Source organism: Mustela nivalis (genome assembly GCF_964662115.1).
Source record: "Mustela nivalis genome assembly, chromosome: 12".
Lineage (NCBI taxonomy): Eukaryota > Metazoa > Chordata > Mammalia > Carnivora > Mustelidae > Mustela > Mustela nivalis.
In genome coordinates this window covers 1,738,692-1,755,616 of record NC_139031.1, presented here as the reverse complement: position 1 = coordinate 1,755,616, position 16,925 = coordinate 1,738,692, and the positions used below count along the sequence as shown (strand labels likewise).

General features: G+C 40.2%; 1 protein-coding gene across 13 annotated transcripts in view; it reads right to left on the bottom strand.

Moving 5' to 3' along the window:
* The window catches only part of LMBR1 (limb development membrane protein 1), a 156,975-nt gene that overhangs the window by 48,010 nt on the left and 92,040 nt on the right, over positions 1 to 16,925 (bottom strand). For 12 of the 13 annotated variants that reach the window (XR_014301147.1, XM_082692933.1, XM_082692944.1 and 9 more), the window contains 4 exons: positions 15,645 to 15,771; positions 15,125 to 15,193; positions 14,378 to 14,442; positions 10,461 to 10,533 (listed from right to left, as the gene is read on the bottom strand). Coding sequence is in view for 12 of the 13 variants with exons in the window: in XM_082692933.1 (XP_082549059.1) it covers positions 10,461 to 10,533; positions 14,378 to 14,442; positions 15,125 to 15,193; positions 15,645 to 15,771 (334 nt within the window). In the remaining variant the exon portion in view is untranslated. The remainder of the gene's footprint in view (positions 1 to 10,460; positions 10,534 to 14,377; positions 14,443 to 15,124; positions 15,194 to 15,644; positions 15,772 to 16,925) is intronic. The other variant, XM_082692943.1, reaches the window with a different exon arrangement.

The window sequence follows — 16,925 nt, the reverse complement described above, 5'->3', positions numbered from 1 at the left end:
ATTACATATGTTTCATTTATTTGTGGAGCACATTAGGAGAAGGAAGGGGAAAATGAAGGGGGGAAATCGAGGGGGAGATGAACCATCAGAGACTATGGACTCCAGGAAACAAACGGAGGGTTTTAGAGGGGAGGGGCGTAAGGAGATGGGTTGACCCAGTGATGGGCATTAAGGAGGGCACATACTGAGTGGAGCGCTTGGTCTTATATGCAAACAATGAATCATGCAACACTGCATCAAAAACTAATGACGTACTGTATGGTGACTAACATAACATAATAAAAATAAATAAAATAAAGAAGTTAAAAAAAGAAGAAGCAGCAGCAGCATTATTCCAGTAACCAGTTCAGTGTACAAAAAAATAATCTGATGATTATTCAGAATTCTGAAAGGGAACAGATATCAGAAGAAACAGTATTCCTGGCACCAACTTTAAGCTACATGAAAAGATACAAGTGCCCACTCTGCGGGTTTGATGTCTACAGAGCTCAATCCAGATATCTAGGAGAAATAAAGTCGTATTTCTGAAATGCTGCGTTTTTATTTTTAGGTGACACAATGGTAGGCACACAATAATTAATAAATATTGACTGACTTGCACACAAAAATTAAGAATACATTCTCATTTTCTTCAAACAAAGCATTGTCATTAAATGATTAGATTCACCTGGAATAACACAATTTTCAAACACACCGTCATCCTTTACTATATATGTAACATGACCTTAGTGAGAAGAGCAAGCTTGTTTATAGGCAGAATCTTCCATTACAAATGACCAAAAGGAATGACGGCTATTGTAAGGAATTAAGACACACTGCAAACACACACTGAAATGTGAAGGCAATTTAAGTTGCACCAAAAAAAAATCATCAAAATATCCTGAACAATTGTATTATCCTTACTTTATTTCAAAATGAATCTAACATGTTCCATGTCAGCATTGTCTAGTCAATAAGTCAAATTGGTAGACAAAACCTGTCTGGACTAGTCATGAAAAATAAAAAGGGATTCTCCAAGAAAACCACAAAGCAGCTCATTTAAGGTCAATTTAACGGTATTATTCTGTTTTTCTTCCAGCCTCGACATAAGATTTCACTACCTCAAAGGAAATTAGAAGAGTGTCTATTTGCATTCCCCTAGGTGATTGGCAGTTCAACACCAATTAGTTCAAAATTACACTGTTACTAGCGTGCAATAAAAACAACACCTTTCATCTTCCTCTCACAGGTAAGAATACCTTCAGAGCCAATAACTTTGATCAAGTAAGTATTTTTGATCCTGCCCCACCCGTCTCTTTGGATTCAGGAAAACTAATAGCTGAAGGCAACTTTTCCTGGCTTTATTCTTAAGCTGAAAAACTAGTGTGGTATTGAAAATATTTTGCGTCCAAGATAACAAAATTTCCCAAAGCCTAGCATTTCTTCAATAACTAAGCCTTAATACATAAGACAGCTTTAACTGACATTCATGTGTTAAAGGGCAGATACTATTTAATTTAAAATATGTAATGCATTTTTTAAAATAAACATAAATCTCTACATTGGTATATAAATAATTTAAATAATGTGAAGCAATAAACCTCCCTAAATAATTTAGTGTCCTAAACTCAGTCTCTAATGAATACTATTTAGAAATAGACACCCCTATTATAAGCTGATTAGTCTTTCATTTTTTAAATTTAGCATATAACCCAAAAAAGTTGATTAGAAAATCTGTTGCCTAAGTAACTCTCTAAAATTCTGATTATACTTAACACATCATTAAACTGACCAATGTGATCTCTATGACCAGCTTATAAGGGCCCTCAAGTACTTTTTAATTACTTCCTTTTTTTTAAAGATCTTATTTATTTATTTGACAGACAGAGATCACAAGTACGCAGAGGCTGGCAGAGAGAGAGAGGAGGAAACGGGCTCTCTGCTGAGCAGAGAGCCCGACGCGGGGCTCGATCCCAGGACCCTGAGATCATGACCTGAGCCAAAGGCAGAAGCCTAACCCACTGAGCCACCCAGGTGCCTCACTTTCTAATTATTTCTAATCACTTCGACAGATAATTTTGATGTTTAAAGCCCAAGACTCCTAAAACTTCATAGAGTGAAGAGTCCCCAAAGCAAACCCCCATTATTGTTCAGCACAGAGCCACTGCCAATGAGGCAGACCCCAGAAAGTTTTTGAAAACTGAAGCCTGGACATTAAAATCTCTACAACATCTATCTCAGCATCAACGAACTGTTATTATCTATAAAAGGGATGGACAATCCATATACTCAAACACTCTATTTCTATTTCATCTGCAATGCTAGTATTTGTTAAAATGTTAGTTTCTATTGACTCATGACATATCCTCAAAACTATGGCTAAGTACCGAATCAAGCAATGTAAGACATTTGACATACAACACAATTTGAAAATTCAAGTATACTCTCATTACAAATGACCACAGCAAGACAGAAAATATTAAACAATCAGCTTTAAGAGCATTATAGAAATCTATGTACTGGCACAGCTGTGTGGCTCAGTCGGTTAAGCCTCTGGCTTCCACCCAGGTTGGGATCCTGGGGTCCTGGGACTGAGCCCTGCATCAGGCCCTGTTGGGAGGTGGCTTGTCCCTCCTGCCCCTCACCCCATTTGTGCCCTCTTTTTTCTCTCTCTCTCAAATAGATAAAACTTTTTTTTAAAAAAGCTATATACAGTTAAAGTTGTTGCTCACGGTGTATTGCTTTTTTTTTTTTAACTTTAGATATAAGTTATTGGTAGATCTTCAACTAGATAAGATATTAAGATTTTTTTTAATTTCATATTTATATATGGTACTATCAGGAATACTATCATCCAAATAGGTTGTGGTTGAACAAGCAACTCGTGTATATTGAATTTTATCTTCTGCTAACAAATATAGATCATTTATATATAGCAATTGCCCTCTAAAGATTAGAGGATATATGATACTTGACTCTTAAGTTGTTCTACAGTTTGTTACTCCCAACTACTCCCCATCTACCAATACTGTATCTTACCTTACCTCTCTTTAGTTACCTCATTTCATCTTGCAACGAATCATTTGTTTGGGACACAATTTATGGTCAAGAAAGTGTTTATATGGCTCCAGAAGCTGAATAGATTGTTAACAATGTATCTCTCGTTGTTTCAGACATTTGGACCCAAATGTTGGTAATCTTATTAAAAAGAAACCATTCAATTCGTTTTGCCAGAAGAGTTAATATTCTTCCTATTAGCTTAGGAAGTCAAGATATTAATAGACACTTTGTTCTATCACAATACTGCCAAAAAGGGGGTCACGGAGTGTCAACAATTTTTGCTATGTATGTGTTGTTAATGAGAGCTGATATCTGATCACCTTCAGCCAGTGCAAGCCCATCACTGCTCAAAGGGGCCCAGGGCGTGATACATTTGACATAATCTCAACTTCAGTGACATGACCAACAGCAAATCGTATTCCTAGAATAACCATTGCTAGACTACAGAACTGCTAAAGAAAGTCAAGATGAAGGTGTGTAGAAAACAGAAGATGTGATACAAGCTTCCTTACAACATTAAGGATGTCACCTGAAAGACTTCAGACAAGTAATGACCAAATCAGCAAACTGTACTGACAGCGATGATAAAAAATGCCTCTGACAGGTGCCACTACTCTAAACCAAGTATATACACTGTAAACCTTGTCACCATCATGCAACTGCCTGGCAAACTCAACTTCGTGATAAACAGGCAAGATTCTATAACTGATGGTGACCAGTTGCTTCTGACAGGTAACTGTATTGACTGAGTTATTTTTTTTCAATCTTCTATTTTTCAGAATACAAAGGTACTTACTGCAACTTGACACTCCACAAAGAAAGACTTAATACAAGCTTCAGTGAAAAAGACTTTCGAAAGAAGATCCAAATCAAGCAGAAAAGAAATTACTACCAAAAGCGATATACTTTTTATCATGAAGATGAAAATAGTACCTTAAAAAATTGAATTGAATCATTAAGTTCAAAGTCTACAATATTTTTAAATAAATTACATTAAAAGAACTGTCAAGGTTTTGAACTTAAACAATAAAAAATAATTCCTATTCATTATGGTACTTCTAAAGTTACCCAGTACACCCATAGGCTATATACACACGAAAGCTAATTATTTCAATTAATGCTGCTGCATTACTTAAACATTTAAACATGCTAATGATATATGCATCCTCGTAACCCTAAGTAGGAATTACAAAAGATTTTCTACCACAATTAATGTAATGGGACTTTCTGTTGGGCGACTCTTCTGGGGTCTTGGAGTAGAAATGGGCCTTGACTGCTCGAATTTCAGGGCTTCACACTAGGGGAAATCACCTTATCTCGGCTTCTCTACTAACACCCCAGGGCATAAGGTCCCCACAGTCTTGGCTTGTCTTCAGAGGTCTCTACTGTGGGCCTTGCTAAATACTGTCTCCATGTAATTCTTCTATTCTATCACCAAATTGTATCTCTTCTGCCTTCTTCACTTCCTTGTGGTAAAATGCCGTCTCCATCACGCATGTCTTTCATGTCTTCGTTTACTCATGCAACAGTTTTCACCACCCACTATGTGACTGGGGATATCATGGGATCAGGAGCACAGAAAGGAAGAAAAGGAACAAAAATCCCTGCTCCTGTGCCGCTCCTGTCCTACTATGGAGAAACTGGCAATATCCAAAAAACAGTACGTGAGAAAATGGAAGGTGTTGCAGGAAAACAAGGCAGGAAAGAGGGAGAAAAGTGCCAGGGCAGAGGTAGAGCCTGGCAGTATGAACCATGCCCACAAGGCTCCAACATGGAAAAGCCCACCAAGAAGGGGCTCTTTAGGTAAAGACCTGAAAGACAGAAGGCAAAAGGGAAACACGATGCCCTGGGACTGGAGGTGACGGGCCAGGGAAGAACAGCAAGGAGACTGCAGGGAAGCAAGTCAGAGAGCACATGGGGAGCAGAAAGGGAACCACTGCAAAAACTGGTTTTTATTCAGACTGAAAAAGGAGGCCACTAGAGAACTTTGAGGCAAATACGGGAGGCGATCTTACATCTCAAGCACTTCTTCTGACTTACAAGGCCAAAGACAGACACATGGAGGGTAATCAGGAAACTAGCACAACAATCTAATCAAAAGGAGACAGTCACTCAAACCAAGGTGGTGACATGCAAGCAGATGCTTTGACACTGGAGACAACAGCTTTGCTAAAGGAATCCATATGGGAATTACGAGAAAGAGCCTCTAAGGAATCGGCCTCAGCACCTAAAAGAATGGATTTGCCACCTAAAGAGACAGGTTGGCTCTAACAGAAGCAGAAATGCGGTATGAGATCTTTAGCTGATTCGCGACAAGATATGTTTGAGATGCTTATCAGGCATCCAAGTAGAAATGTCTACTAGACGGATGGAGAGGTCAAAGGAGAGGTCAGCAGCATACAAATGGCATTCAAAGCCACAAGACCAGATAAGATAACCAAAAAGGAGTGCAGGTAAACAAACAAGAGAAGAGTTTAAGGACTGAGGTATGAGGCGTTCCAGTGAGAAGCAGCTACGGACACAGAGAAAAACCAGCAGTTGTTTGAGAAGCAGCATCTCCTTCAGTAAAAGAACAAGGGAGTAGTGAACTGAAAACCCAGTGGAATGAGGAGAGCAGGTGAAGACTCCGAGGTCACCAGCCAACTGGACAACAGCACCGTCAGTACAGCAGTGGAGGCGACAGCGGCACCAAAACCCAACGTGGAGCACGGCAATGAAACTGATGAGGGTACAACCCCAAGAGTTCTGCTATCAGAACCAGCAAAGCGCTAGATGATAAGCCAGAAGGGGTAGAAGTCAAGACAGATGGATTTCATTTCCTTCCTCCCTTCCTTCCTCCCACTTGTTCATTCTACTGAGAAAAATGACAGCATATTCTGTGCTGAAAGAAATGATCCAGTTGGAGAAAGGCTGGTTACGTCAGAGACAGTAGAATGGCCATCAGCGTGTCCTTGAATCAGGGAGAAGGGACTGAACCCAGTGCATGGCGGGAGGGCTGAACTTCGCCGGAAGCAGGGACAGTCCAGTCACAGCATCAGAGAAAGGCGGCACATGTGAGGGGAGCAGCAGGTAGGTGAATCAATATGAAGGAAAGAGGCTGCCAGCATCTCAGCATGCTTGCTTCTGTTTTTCTCAAGAAACGAGGAAGCAAGGCCATCGGCTGAGACTGACGGTAATGAAGTCTTGAGGAAAAAGAAGATAGAAAATAACTCCAGGAGAATGTAAAGTCCATCTAACACACCATCGGACCTTTAAAGAAAGGCCAGGAAGGCAGCTGAATAGGTGCGTGCTGAGAACACCAAGAGCTGCTATGACCACGGCTAGCGTTCAGCGAAGCAGAGAGGGAAGGAAACTGAAAGAGCGGGGCACTGAGTCAAACGACAGCCCAGGAATTTAAACCGCGCGAGGCATCGAGGGTCTGAGGGAAGCGAGGGAGAAAACGCAGTAAAAAGTTATCAAGACGGACAGATGGCATGAAGAACCACAGGGCATGGCACACCTCGGGCAGCGAGCTGGAGAGCAGGGTGACTGACGGTTGAGACGGCAAGAGAACTTGTCAGCGCTAGTGACATGCCTGCGCTGGGCCCCAGGCAGCAAGCGGCTGAGGAAGACCATTAAGAGAGAGGTCTGTGGATGGCCAAGCAGCCCGGAAAGGTCATCCACGCAGACACTGAAATCCTCAGTTGTGACAGGAAGAGTGGCAGAAAGAATGATCATGAACAAGAACTGAAACCTTAAGGATAGAAGAGGAACCGTCCGGACCGAGAGGGCTGAAGGGAAAAGGGAGAAGTAATCGGGTCACGATCTAATGACATGAGACTCGAAGTGTGTGAAAGCAGCAGAAGAGAATGAGAGGAGGCCTGCCTAAGCTCCTGGGGGAGTGGAGTGCAGGATGCGGGCGAGAACAGAGCTACCATCTGGAGGGACTGAGAAGCCGTGTGTGCTGGGAGAGCCAAGTTTCTTCCAGCAAGAGGGAGAAAACTGAGGGTCTGGGTGGCTCTGCGGCCGGGAGCCAGCAGCTCTGAGGCCCGCGTGGTTCCACATGGTATAAGCAGAGTTTCAGGAGCTCACCACAGTGGGAAATCAGGTCAGAAATGCGACACAGAGAGATGTGAGGTCCACCTGAGATGCCAGGGTCTTGAATATTCCGGGCTCCTTATGCCGACTGCGAAGGGGGAAGGGCAGGATGCAAGCACTACTCCTCGCCTCAAGGCAGATAGCAAAGAAGGTTGTGTGCAGGAGACAGAGGAACAGAGCCTCACAAGGACGGGGCTGAGTCCTGAGATCTCGCTCCTGCCATGGTGATGTAGACACTGGGGAGGGCTGTCTGCATCAGAGGGCTAGAGATCTGGGGCTCCCTCCGGTCCAGGAATACACACGACTCTCATCAACGATTTCTCTTGCTTTCAAGTATTCTAGTTCTGGATAAAATCTTATAGATCTTTGCCCTTGTTTTTCCTCTTCTTCAGCCAACTCATCTGTGATCTTGAGACTCAGAATTTAAATTCATCTGCTCAAGGTCTGGTGCTTAGAAGAAGAGGAGCAGCAAACCGAAAAGGGGGAGAAGCAGCCACGCAGACCGCTAACAGGACGACTTCCTCAGACAGTGATTAGAGTATTTATAGTGATTTATAGTATATGAGTGTATAGGTTCTTATTAACAAATTTTCTGAAGTAATACTAATATTAGTAAGAACAAAACTAGCACCAACAAGCGATAAACAGGAACAATGGAAAAGTCACGGGCAAGTATCCCATCAAAAAGCTATACTGATACTTTAAAACCCATGCACAGAAATTCAACTCCAGTAATGTAATAACTACCAAAACAAGGTATACATCTCCAAGAAAAAAAAAAAGTGTTATGTTTTTTCAATGACTGTGAAGCTGAGCTCAGAGCAAACCATGCCAATGTCCCAAAGGCTCCTGTGATCTGCATCACACATCCCCACACAGACCAAGAAAAGCACACTCAAGGGCCACTAGCAAACCACCACCAGGAATTCTGGGGTACATCACTGCTATATAATTTTTTTAATCTTTTACTCTTATTATTCTGTATTTCTTTTCAATAGCCCAGAATATAGGATGTGAGGGTGGTGCAGTCAGTTAAGCATCTGCCTTTGGCTCAGGTCACAACCCCAGGGTCCTGGTATCAAGCCCATGTTGGGCTCCCTGCTCAGAGGGGAGCTGCTTTTCCCTCTCCCTCTACCCCTCCCCTCCCATGCTTGTATACATGTGATCTATCTTGAATAAATAAATAAAATCTTTAAGGAAATTAGAGCCCAAAATAAAAACTATTTTAAATTTACTTTTTAAGAAAAATTTAAAATGCAAAATAGCTGTTAAAACAAAATACACTTGGCATAATACTAGATTAAATAAAACCCATAGGGATGATTCCCACTACTTACCTTCTATGATCTCTACTTTTTAAAGTAGGTTCCATGCCCAGTGTGGAGCTCAACATAGGGCTTAAATTCAGGACCCTGATATAAGACCTGAACTGAGATCAAGAGTGGGACGCTTTGCTATAGAACCATCTGTGTTACAAGCCTGTTGTTTTCCACCTGAAACAGTCCACAGTGCTAACAAGGAGCAAATTACAACACTACAGCAACTACTCCAACATATCATTAAAGAGTGTCAGTAGAAAGAATTTAACAACCTACCAACAGAGCACTTAGAAATGGTGCATAGCTTACCAAAATGGGAGAAAACAAAATTATACTTAGCATTAGCTATCATATAATGCTTAATCCTCTCCATATTATATTTCTGTGCTAGTCAGGGTATTTTGTTTACTTGGGTTTGGCTTCAATTTGTAATATACCTAGCCTTCTGGCAACTACTTCTTTTTCAATTTCTTTAGCCATAATGATCCATTTTTGCATTTGAGAAGTCAAAGGATCAAAAAAAGATTCTAGGGGGACTTTTTCCTGAAGTAAAAAGTGGGAAAAGGCTGTATTTTGGTTTAGTTTTAACTCAAATTCTTTAACTGATGGGGCGTTGTATTTTTTTTTAGTTAAATAGGTTCCACATCCAGCGTGGAGTCTACTGTAGGGCCCGAACCCACAACTCTGAGTTACAGACCTGAGCTGAGATGAGAAGTCGAACACTTAACCAACTGAGCTGCCCAGGTGCCCCCAAGGGGCACTATCTTTTACCCTTCCTAGTTCTCAGCCTCCTGATCTGTGAAGACAGAAAGGCCGTCTACTTCAGGCTGAAACATAACTGCACACTGCAGGCAGCAGCAGGATAGTTCAGGCATATTTATCACATATTAGCAAGACTACCTAAGTAAGACAAATTTATTATAATATTTACTACTTTAATGAAATTTTATAAAGCTGACACTATTGAGAAAAGTTGTAATTCTGAAATAAAATGGACTTAAATATTAAAATACCTTTAATAACATTAGAAGAAAAAAAGACACATGTAGTTCCAATCTAAAAGTTATTGGTACCAAAGGAACAATATTATTGCCAAGAATTCTCTAAAATAGATAAAATCTGAAATTCTTTGATCTAAGAATAAAGGTCTAAATGTTAGCAACACTTTTGAGTTGATTATTTAAATTCACTCCTTTAACTAAAGAAAGTAGATCTATTTCTTTCTATTTCATAATTAAAGTAACCTTCCATTTTATACCTGCTCTTTAATTATGATCCTGAAATACAGTTAGCTCCTAATAATCTGATCTTGGGACTGGTTTTCAACATTAAAGAAAAAAACAACTACCACACAGGAGAAGAGAGTGCAGAGTAAAAAGCATTTAAGTAAAATAGAAAATTTACCCAAACTATATCATTTCTTTGTTAAACTACATCATTACTCTTTTTTTCCACTGGTTCTTCATTTGAAGCCAAAAGGATGGTAAATAAAAATTAAACTTTGAGATCTTTGACATGCTTACATGGTAATCACAGCTGATAACGAACAGAATTCCCAAATAACAACAGAGCTCCTAAGCGCAACTGAGACAGTCAAATTTGGTACCTAGTAGTGAAGAGACAGACTACTTTTGATCTTAAGATTTCAACAGGAAAGAAATGAAATAGAGATATTAAAGTCACTAAGAAAACATGCAAATCTGCAAAACTGCAGTAACTAAGTCGTCATGTTTAAAATACACAGCACTAGAGGTGGATACCTTCGTGGTCAGTGTCTCAGAACCGAACGGGCTTTGCTAAATTCCACCTAATCACAGCTACAGGGAAAGACGGGTGCTTGACCGCAGTGCCACTAGTCTTTAGCAAAGCTGTCCTCACCTGGGACATTCACATGTTACTCTTACATCTTGACCTGGTGACTCAGCACAATGTGCTAAGAGGCCTGCATTTCTCCCCCTTAATTAGCTGTCTTTTTCTGAATTAAATAATTTTTTATTGAGCTCTAACCACAGAATACATACATACCATTTAGTCGTCTCTGGAGTGCTTCCTCCTCTAGGGTAATAATATAAATCTGTTCATCCAGGTCTTCAAGAATCTAAATTCAAAGATCACACCATTGACTAATGCACATTACAGAACTAGTGCTTGCAAGAGCATTAGGCTATTTGGTCTACGATTTAGACTGAATTTAGATTCAAAATCATTAGGAATTTAAAATAAAAATACTCCCACTATTCTATTTATAAGTTAAGGAAAAATATTTTAGCAGATAACTAAACACATCAAAAGTTGACTATTAGAAAATCTACATATATGTAAATTTAAAGGATTAAAGAACACTGCAGCTCTCTCAGTGACAAACAAATGCATGAATTCTCAACATCCAAAAGACTAAATACTATCTCACACCCAAACCAATATTTTAGAGCAAGAAGGAATAGCTCACTCTGTCCAACACTGGTTTCTCATTTATATTTACCTATATGATATTTAATACAAGAGACCTATAAACTCAGTAACCACCACACAATACTTTCCACTTACATCATCTGTATATACTAAAAATTTTCTGCAGATTATGACTACTGGTATTATCAAAATCATTCTGTAGATAGAACCCTAGAGAAATACTGTGTTTGTGAAGACTCCACTCACCACCCTGCCATACAACACTAGTAAAAAAACAAGAACCACTGATCAATCACCCATTATATGGGCTATTATCTGCACTATCTTCACAACTGATAAAACCTAAAATATGTTTAATTCTAGCTTTGTTAACATAGCTATCCTTCTTGAAATGATCCTAAATATATTCCTAGCTCTGGGGAAAATCTGAAAGAAGCCCAAAGCTGACATATTTAATATCATTCAAACACAAACTACTTATTCCCAGCAAAACAATAAACTATGAGAAGTTGATGGAAAAAGCAAAAGGTGGAAACCCTATACATGTGAAAAAGCAAAAGGTGGAAACCCTATACATGTGTAGCCTTTCAGCTTCCCGATGAGGTATTTTCATAAAAAGGAGTCTCAAAGCATGCAACTCCTATCAGGTATCTAATCAGGTGCCTAATTTCTATAAAATTTACTTAGAGCAATCCAGTAATTCCTAGTATTTCAATAAATATGGATAATCCCTTATTATCAATAGACCTAGCACTTGTAGCAAAATAAAATAGTAAGATATGAATAAAGAATAACACACAAATAAACAAGAACAAAAGCTGACAGACCTAGGAGAAAAGGACGGGCTGACCCACGTCAGCAGGCTGCCAGTGAGGGCCACCACCAGTGAGGGCCTACCCCAGAAGACGATGCACCAGTCCAAAGTGGGAAGGCCTGCGCAGATGTACAGCACGGGTGCAGGCAGCAGACTGAGCTGAGTTAATCCAAGACGCTCCGAGCCTAAGGCAGGCAAGGGGCCATACCTTGGTAGGTCATCATATCAAGTTTCTTTCCAATCAGTGTTCTCACCATTCTTACTGTTTGGACCACAGTCCAGTTTTTACTTTTCTTAAGGTCGAGCCCATACAAAAAGATTTCCTCTTACAATGCACACTGTTCATTAGTGACTTATAGTATGGGTCCGTCTTCATTCAAGTGAGCGACAATGAGGGGCACACAGATATTTGTGTTAAATGCTTATGTGCCCCGTGCCTGTGATTCTACAACAATCCAATGAAAATCAGACTGTTGTCTTCCCCCATCTTATAATGTGCCAAGAAACAGGGTTTGGCAAAGAAAAGTTATCTGCCTTTTGAAGCCCGTACTCGTCACCACTCTGAGCTGATGGGGACCTAAAGAGGAGTTAAAGACAGTCCTTGACCTCAAACAGCTGACATTCTAGTGTCAGGAGAGACAGAATGAACTCAAAAAAAGTAATTACAGGGTTAAAATACCTGTCGTAACCCAAGCAAAAATAAAACATTACAAAAGCTCAGAGGAAGAAAGATCCCCAACTTCTAGGTGGGAAGAAAAAAGTTTTCTCAAGTGTTTTTGATGATAGTAGCCTCTTACCTGATAGCTTAATTTATTAAAAATGGGAAAGGCATCTGGATCAGAAACTAAGCAGAGTACAAAGGTGAAGAGATGTGAAGTACATTCAGCAACATCGTGGTTCAAGTACTCTGGAGCTTATGACAGAATAGAACAGTGGTCCAGGGTCTGAAACCCGGCTCTGGGTTCAAATCCCACCCTACCAAGACTGATCTGAAATCTTGTTCAACCAACTTAATCTCCCTGAACTATAGATAATTCAGCCATAAAATAAGACCACCACCTAACTTATGGGTTTATTAGCAGGATTAAATGAGAAACGTGTGTAAAATACAGTACTAATCACAAATATAGAGCCTAGACTGACTTAATATCATTAATAGTGGGTGTTAGCAAAAAGAAAAGAGACAAAGATAACTAAAGTTTTGAGAATAATGTTAGTAAGAGACAACTTTAGGAAGAAAAATCAGCTTTGGGAAGGGCGCTAAGTAAGTAGTTCGGTTTTCTATGAGCTGAGCTCTCAGCTCCGTGGGTACTCAGGCACAGCATTTATCATGTGGTGTAGTTTGTTTGCAGCGTCTTTTGCTCCCCAGAGTTACACATATAAAAGTGTCATGAAAGTGGCAGAGGTGGTCAGGAGAACGGAGCAGAGCCACGTTAGACCAAAGACAGAACTTGGAACATATGCCTATCTTTAGGGGGCCAGAAAATAGAAACAGAGAAAAAGACCAAAAAAAAAAAAAAAAAAAAAAGCTCTGCCAGAGAATCAGGAAGAAATTAAGAATGCAGTGCCATAAAACCTCTTCCAGAGGAAAGTGCATTTTAGGATTTGATAGCATGTTTTATCTAAGTGTGTATACATTTATGTAGCAATGTTAAATAATCCAATTTTATTTTTAAAAAAGATATGAAAAAATTATTAGTCCTTTATTTTTAAATCTCTCAAAATTAAGCATGCATTACTGAAAGAATACCTCTACTGCAATATTTCCTCAAATTTTTCCTTGATTAATCACTCTGACAGGAAAGACAAACATATAACCAAAATAATTTGATAGGTGCTACCAATGAGATACACTGGAGAATATGAGCGGTGCAGAGAAAGAAGCTTGATTATCTGAACTTAAAAGAAGAGATGAGGCAAGGTTCAAAGACAGGCAGTGAATGCAGCCGACCTCAGAGCCAGGCCTGAGGACGCTGTCAGGTGGCTGAAGCAGGCAGGGTGCAGGGATGGGAGAAAGCCCCAGACATGCCTGGAAGTGACAGCACAAGCCTGTTGTGGGCACAGCCCCTCAGCTGCAGAGGGCGGGATCAGACAAGGGGGCGGGAGCAGAGGCTGGAGGTCGGTGGACTAGAGAACTGGTTGTGAGTCATTCAGACCTGAGCCAGTGAGGACCCGTGAAAATAATGTAAACGGCAAGTTCCTTAAATGCAGCAAAGAATTATTTTCATGGGAGCAAATATTTGACAAAATAGCTAGAGGCCAAAGAAATTAGGAACAATTCATTATGATTACTGCCAACTGAAAACCACTTCAAATGAATATATGGTAACTCTGAGATTAACCTGCAAAGTATAATCAAAATGAACACGCAACAACTCCCAGAGACGTAACTGGTCTGTTAATCAAGGAATATATGTGGCACATTCTGAAACATAACAGAGTTACTACTGATACAACAGACACCTAAAATATCTGTAAGTATTTGTAAATTTTGTCATAAAATTTGCTAGAGGAATTTCCACCTGAGTGTCTGTAGTTAGTATTTTAGAAACAAAAACAAATTTGATTTCCAAGGATGAAGAAGATTAAAATAAAAGCAACAATAACAAGGTCTCAAGCCCACAGAAATATTCTAATGTTTCTGATTGCTAATTCACAACCTAAGAGATGCTCAGATGTAAACACATTTATTTCACAAACAAGACAACACACTTACTGTTGGCTTCACCAGCAACTGACCCATCACTGTGAACATGCGGGAGAGGCCAACGGGGGTACACACTGCGGGGAAGATCACAGAGAAGAGGCAGGTCAATCGATAGTGCAAAACAGAGAACGGACTCACAGATCACCGTTTTAAGAAAACTCTGGTCTCCAACTTAGATTCTCTCAGTGTTTTGTCGGGGACACTTTCTCAATAAAAGCTACGGCGGTGACCGGGAGAGGAGGGCAGACAGCTGAAGGCTGGCAAAGGCTTAGTATGTGCAAGACTCCAGCGGCTGAGGAAGTCTTTTCACTTAAAAGAAATAAAAGAAAACCAACGAAAGAGCAGATTACATTTCAAGTGCTGGTGGGAGTTGAGAACCAACTATTATCTTCACTCCTTACACCCACATTTATCTGCTTACAGTACTCCGAGACACGCTATGATGACTCGAGTAAAATTGGACACATGTGAAACAAAGACCACAAACTCACCCCACGGAATTATACGTTACTATTCAAAAGTCGAGTTTAATGCTTCAGTGAGTGTGTGCCTGTGTGTGCGTCTCTCTACAAGAGAGACTTTCCTTAAAGAACACCACATGTGTTTTATTTCATGGCTTTAGTTTATCCAAATTTATCTTAACATTAAAAAAGTGAAGGGCCAACTTTAAAAACATTTCTTCAGGAAAGCTTCCTATAATTTTCCAAAATAAAGAACTCCATTCTCCCGTCAACAATAAGCCAGAAAACTACTTACGGAGAAGTAACAAACATCCCATCAGAGATATACAGGAATATAAATAGGGAAGGTAGAACTCCCAGAGATCTGCAAAGAAATGCACATATGTTTTCGAAATCCAAAATATTGTACATTGAAATACATTGAAGTTGACTATAAATTGTTTGATAAACATCATAATTGTCTATTTGAGTCTAAGCCATACAATTTCTAAATTATACAATAAAAAGATCTAAAATAGAAGAAAAGGAAATAACCCTTTTGCAAAACCTGTCTGGAGGAGAAAAAAAGTCTCCATGGAATTTTAAGAACAGAATCCAACTAAGAAACAAACAAACAAAAAATCTTAAAAGCTGCCTACTCATTCTGAATACAGCAAACACACGAACACTCATTTCTTTTCTTAAACATGTCTAAAGACTTATTAACTCTGTAAATTAGCAACAAGGGCTAACGACACAAAGAATTATGAAAACACTCAGGAAAGCGAGTGTGTAATTTTACGCCCGGTTGAGGTCCCAGAGAGAAGCCGGCTTACCATACAAAGACTCCATGCTCGCCGCGTCCTTGTCAATGAGCGCCGAGGCTACCCACACTATCCCGAGGATAAGGAGCGCAAGAAGGACAAGCATAACTAGAGTTTCTAAAATGCGGGCTCGGATTCCCTGAAAAAGATAATGGAGATCTAACTGTATTTTATTTCATCTCAGATTAATTAGGCTTCTATCTATATGAAAGTACAAAGATTCTTTGGAAAGAGAGGAAATTTGTATTTATTAGCAAGATTAAAAAATTCCAGCTTTACAGTGTCAGGTTTAGACTGACTTTGCTTTACCAAATTATGCAGAATACCATCAAGCTTTAAAGAACCAAAAAAAAAAAAAGTGAAAACATTTTTTAGAGCCATGTTTTAAAACGCAGGTTGGTGAATTTCTGTCTGCAGTTCTCAGCGAGGGCATCAAGAATGACTCAGGTTGGCAGCCAAGCAGCCATCAGAGCGCTGGACCCCATGAGCGCGCACAGACCGCAGTCCCAGGGCGCTAGCCTCGAGTCCACTCCCACGGCCCCCAGCACAGCTGCCAGCGCTCCCCTCACCTCCACCCCTACAAGGACCAGTGCCCCCTCCCCTCCACTCCCACAGCTGCCAGCAACCCCCCACCCCGCCCTGCCGCCGCAGAGGCCAGCATCCCCTGCTCTGCAGCCCAGGGACTCCCCAACCAAAGCTGGCAGCAGAAACCAAGGCCAGGCACAGCACTCAGCTATCAATTATGTATCACTTCTTTCTTCACATTAGATAAAACCATCATTACTTCATGTGCCCGGAATATAATAAACCATCTTTATGCACAGTTTTGTTTTAGACATAAAACAAATTCTGATCTCAGGGCCAAACCAGAGGTCTTCTAAACCAAGCCAAACCAAGGCTTCTAAGCTTGAAACATTGAAACCTATTGGACAAGGCAAACAAATGAATAAAAAACAACTTTCTTATATTCCTGAAAAGTCACCAAATGACTGAATCCGTACCTAAATTCAAAGACCCCTATTGATGCTTTATACCCTAATGCACTAGTGTACATCTAATACAACAAACAAAATCAGAAATAAATCCATGTCTCTCAAAAAACATCTCATGTAATGTTTCCTTCCACATTAAAAATAATTGAAGTTGTGTGATAAAGATCTAAAACACACACTTACTTCAATTTCGCCCTATATTATTTGCTAACTGGAGAGGCTGCACGTCAATCGCAGCGTGCAGTCAGATGGAGAGGAGAAGGCCCGGCCCACACCCTGGCAGAGCCGCCCCAGCCCCAGC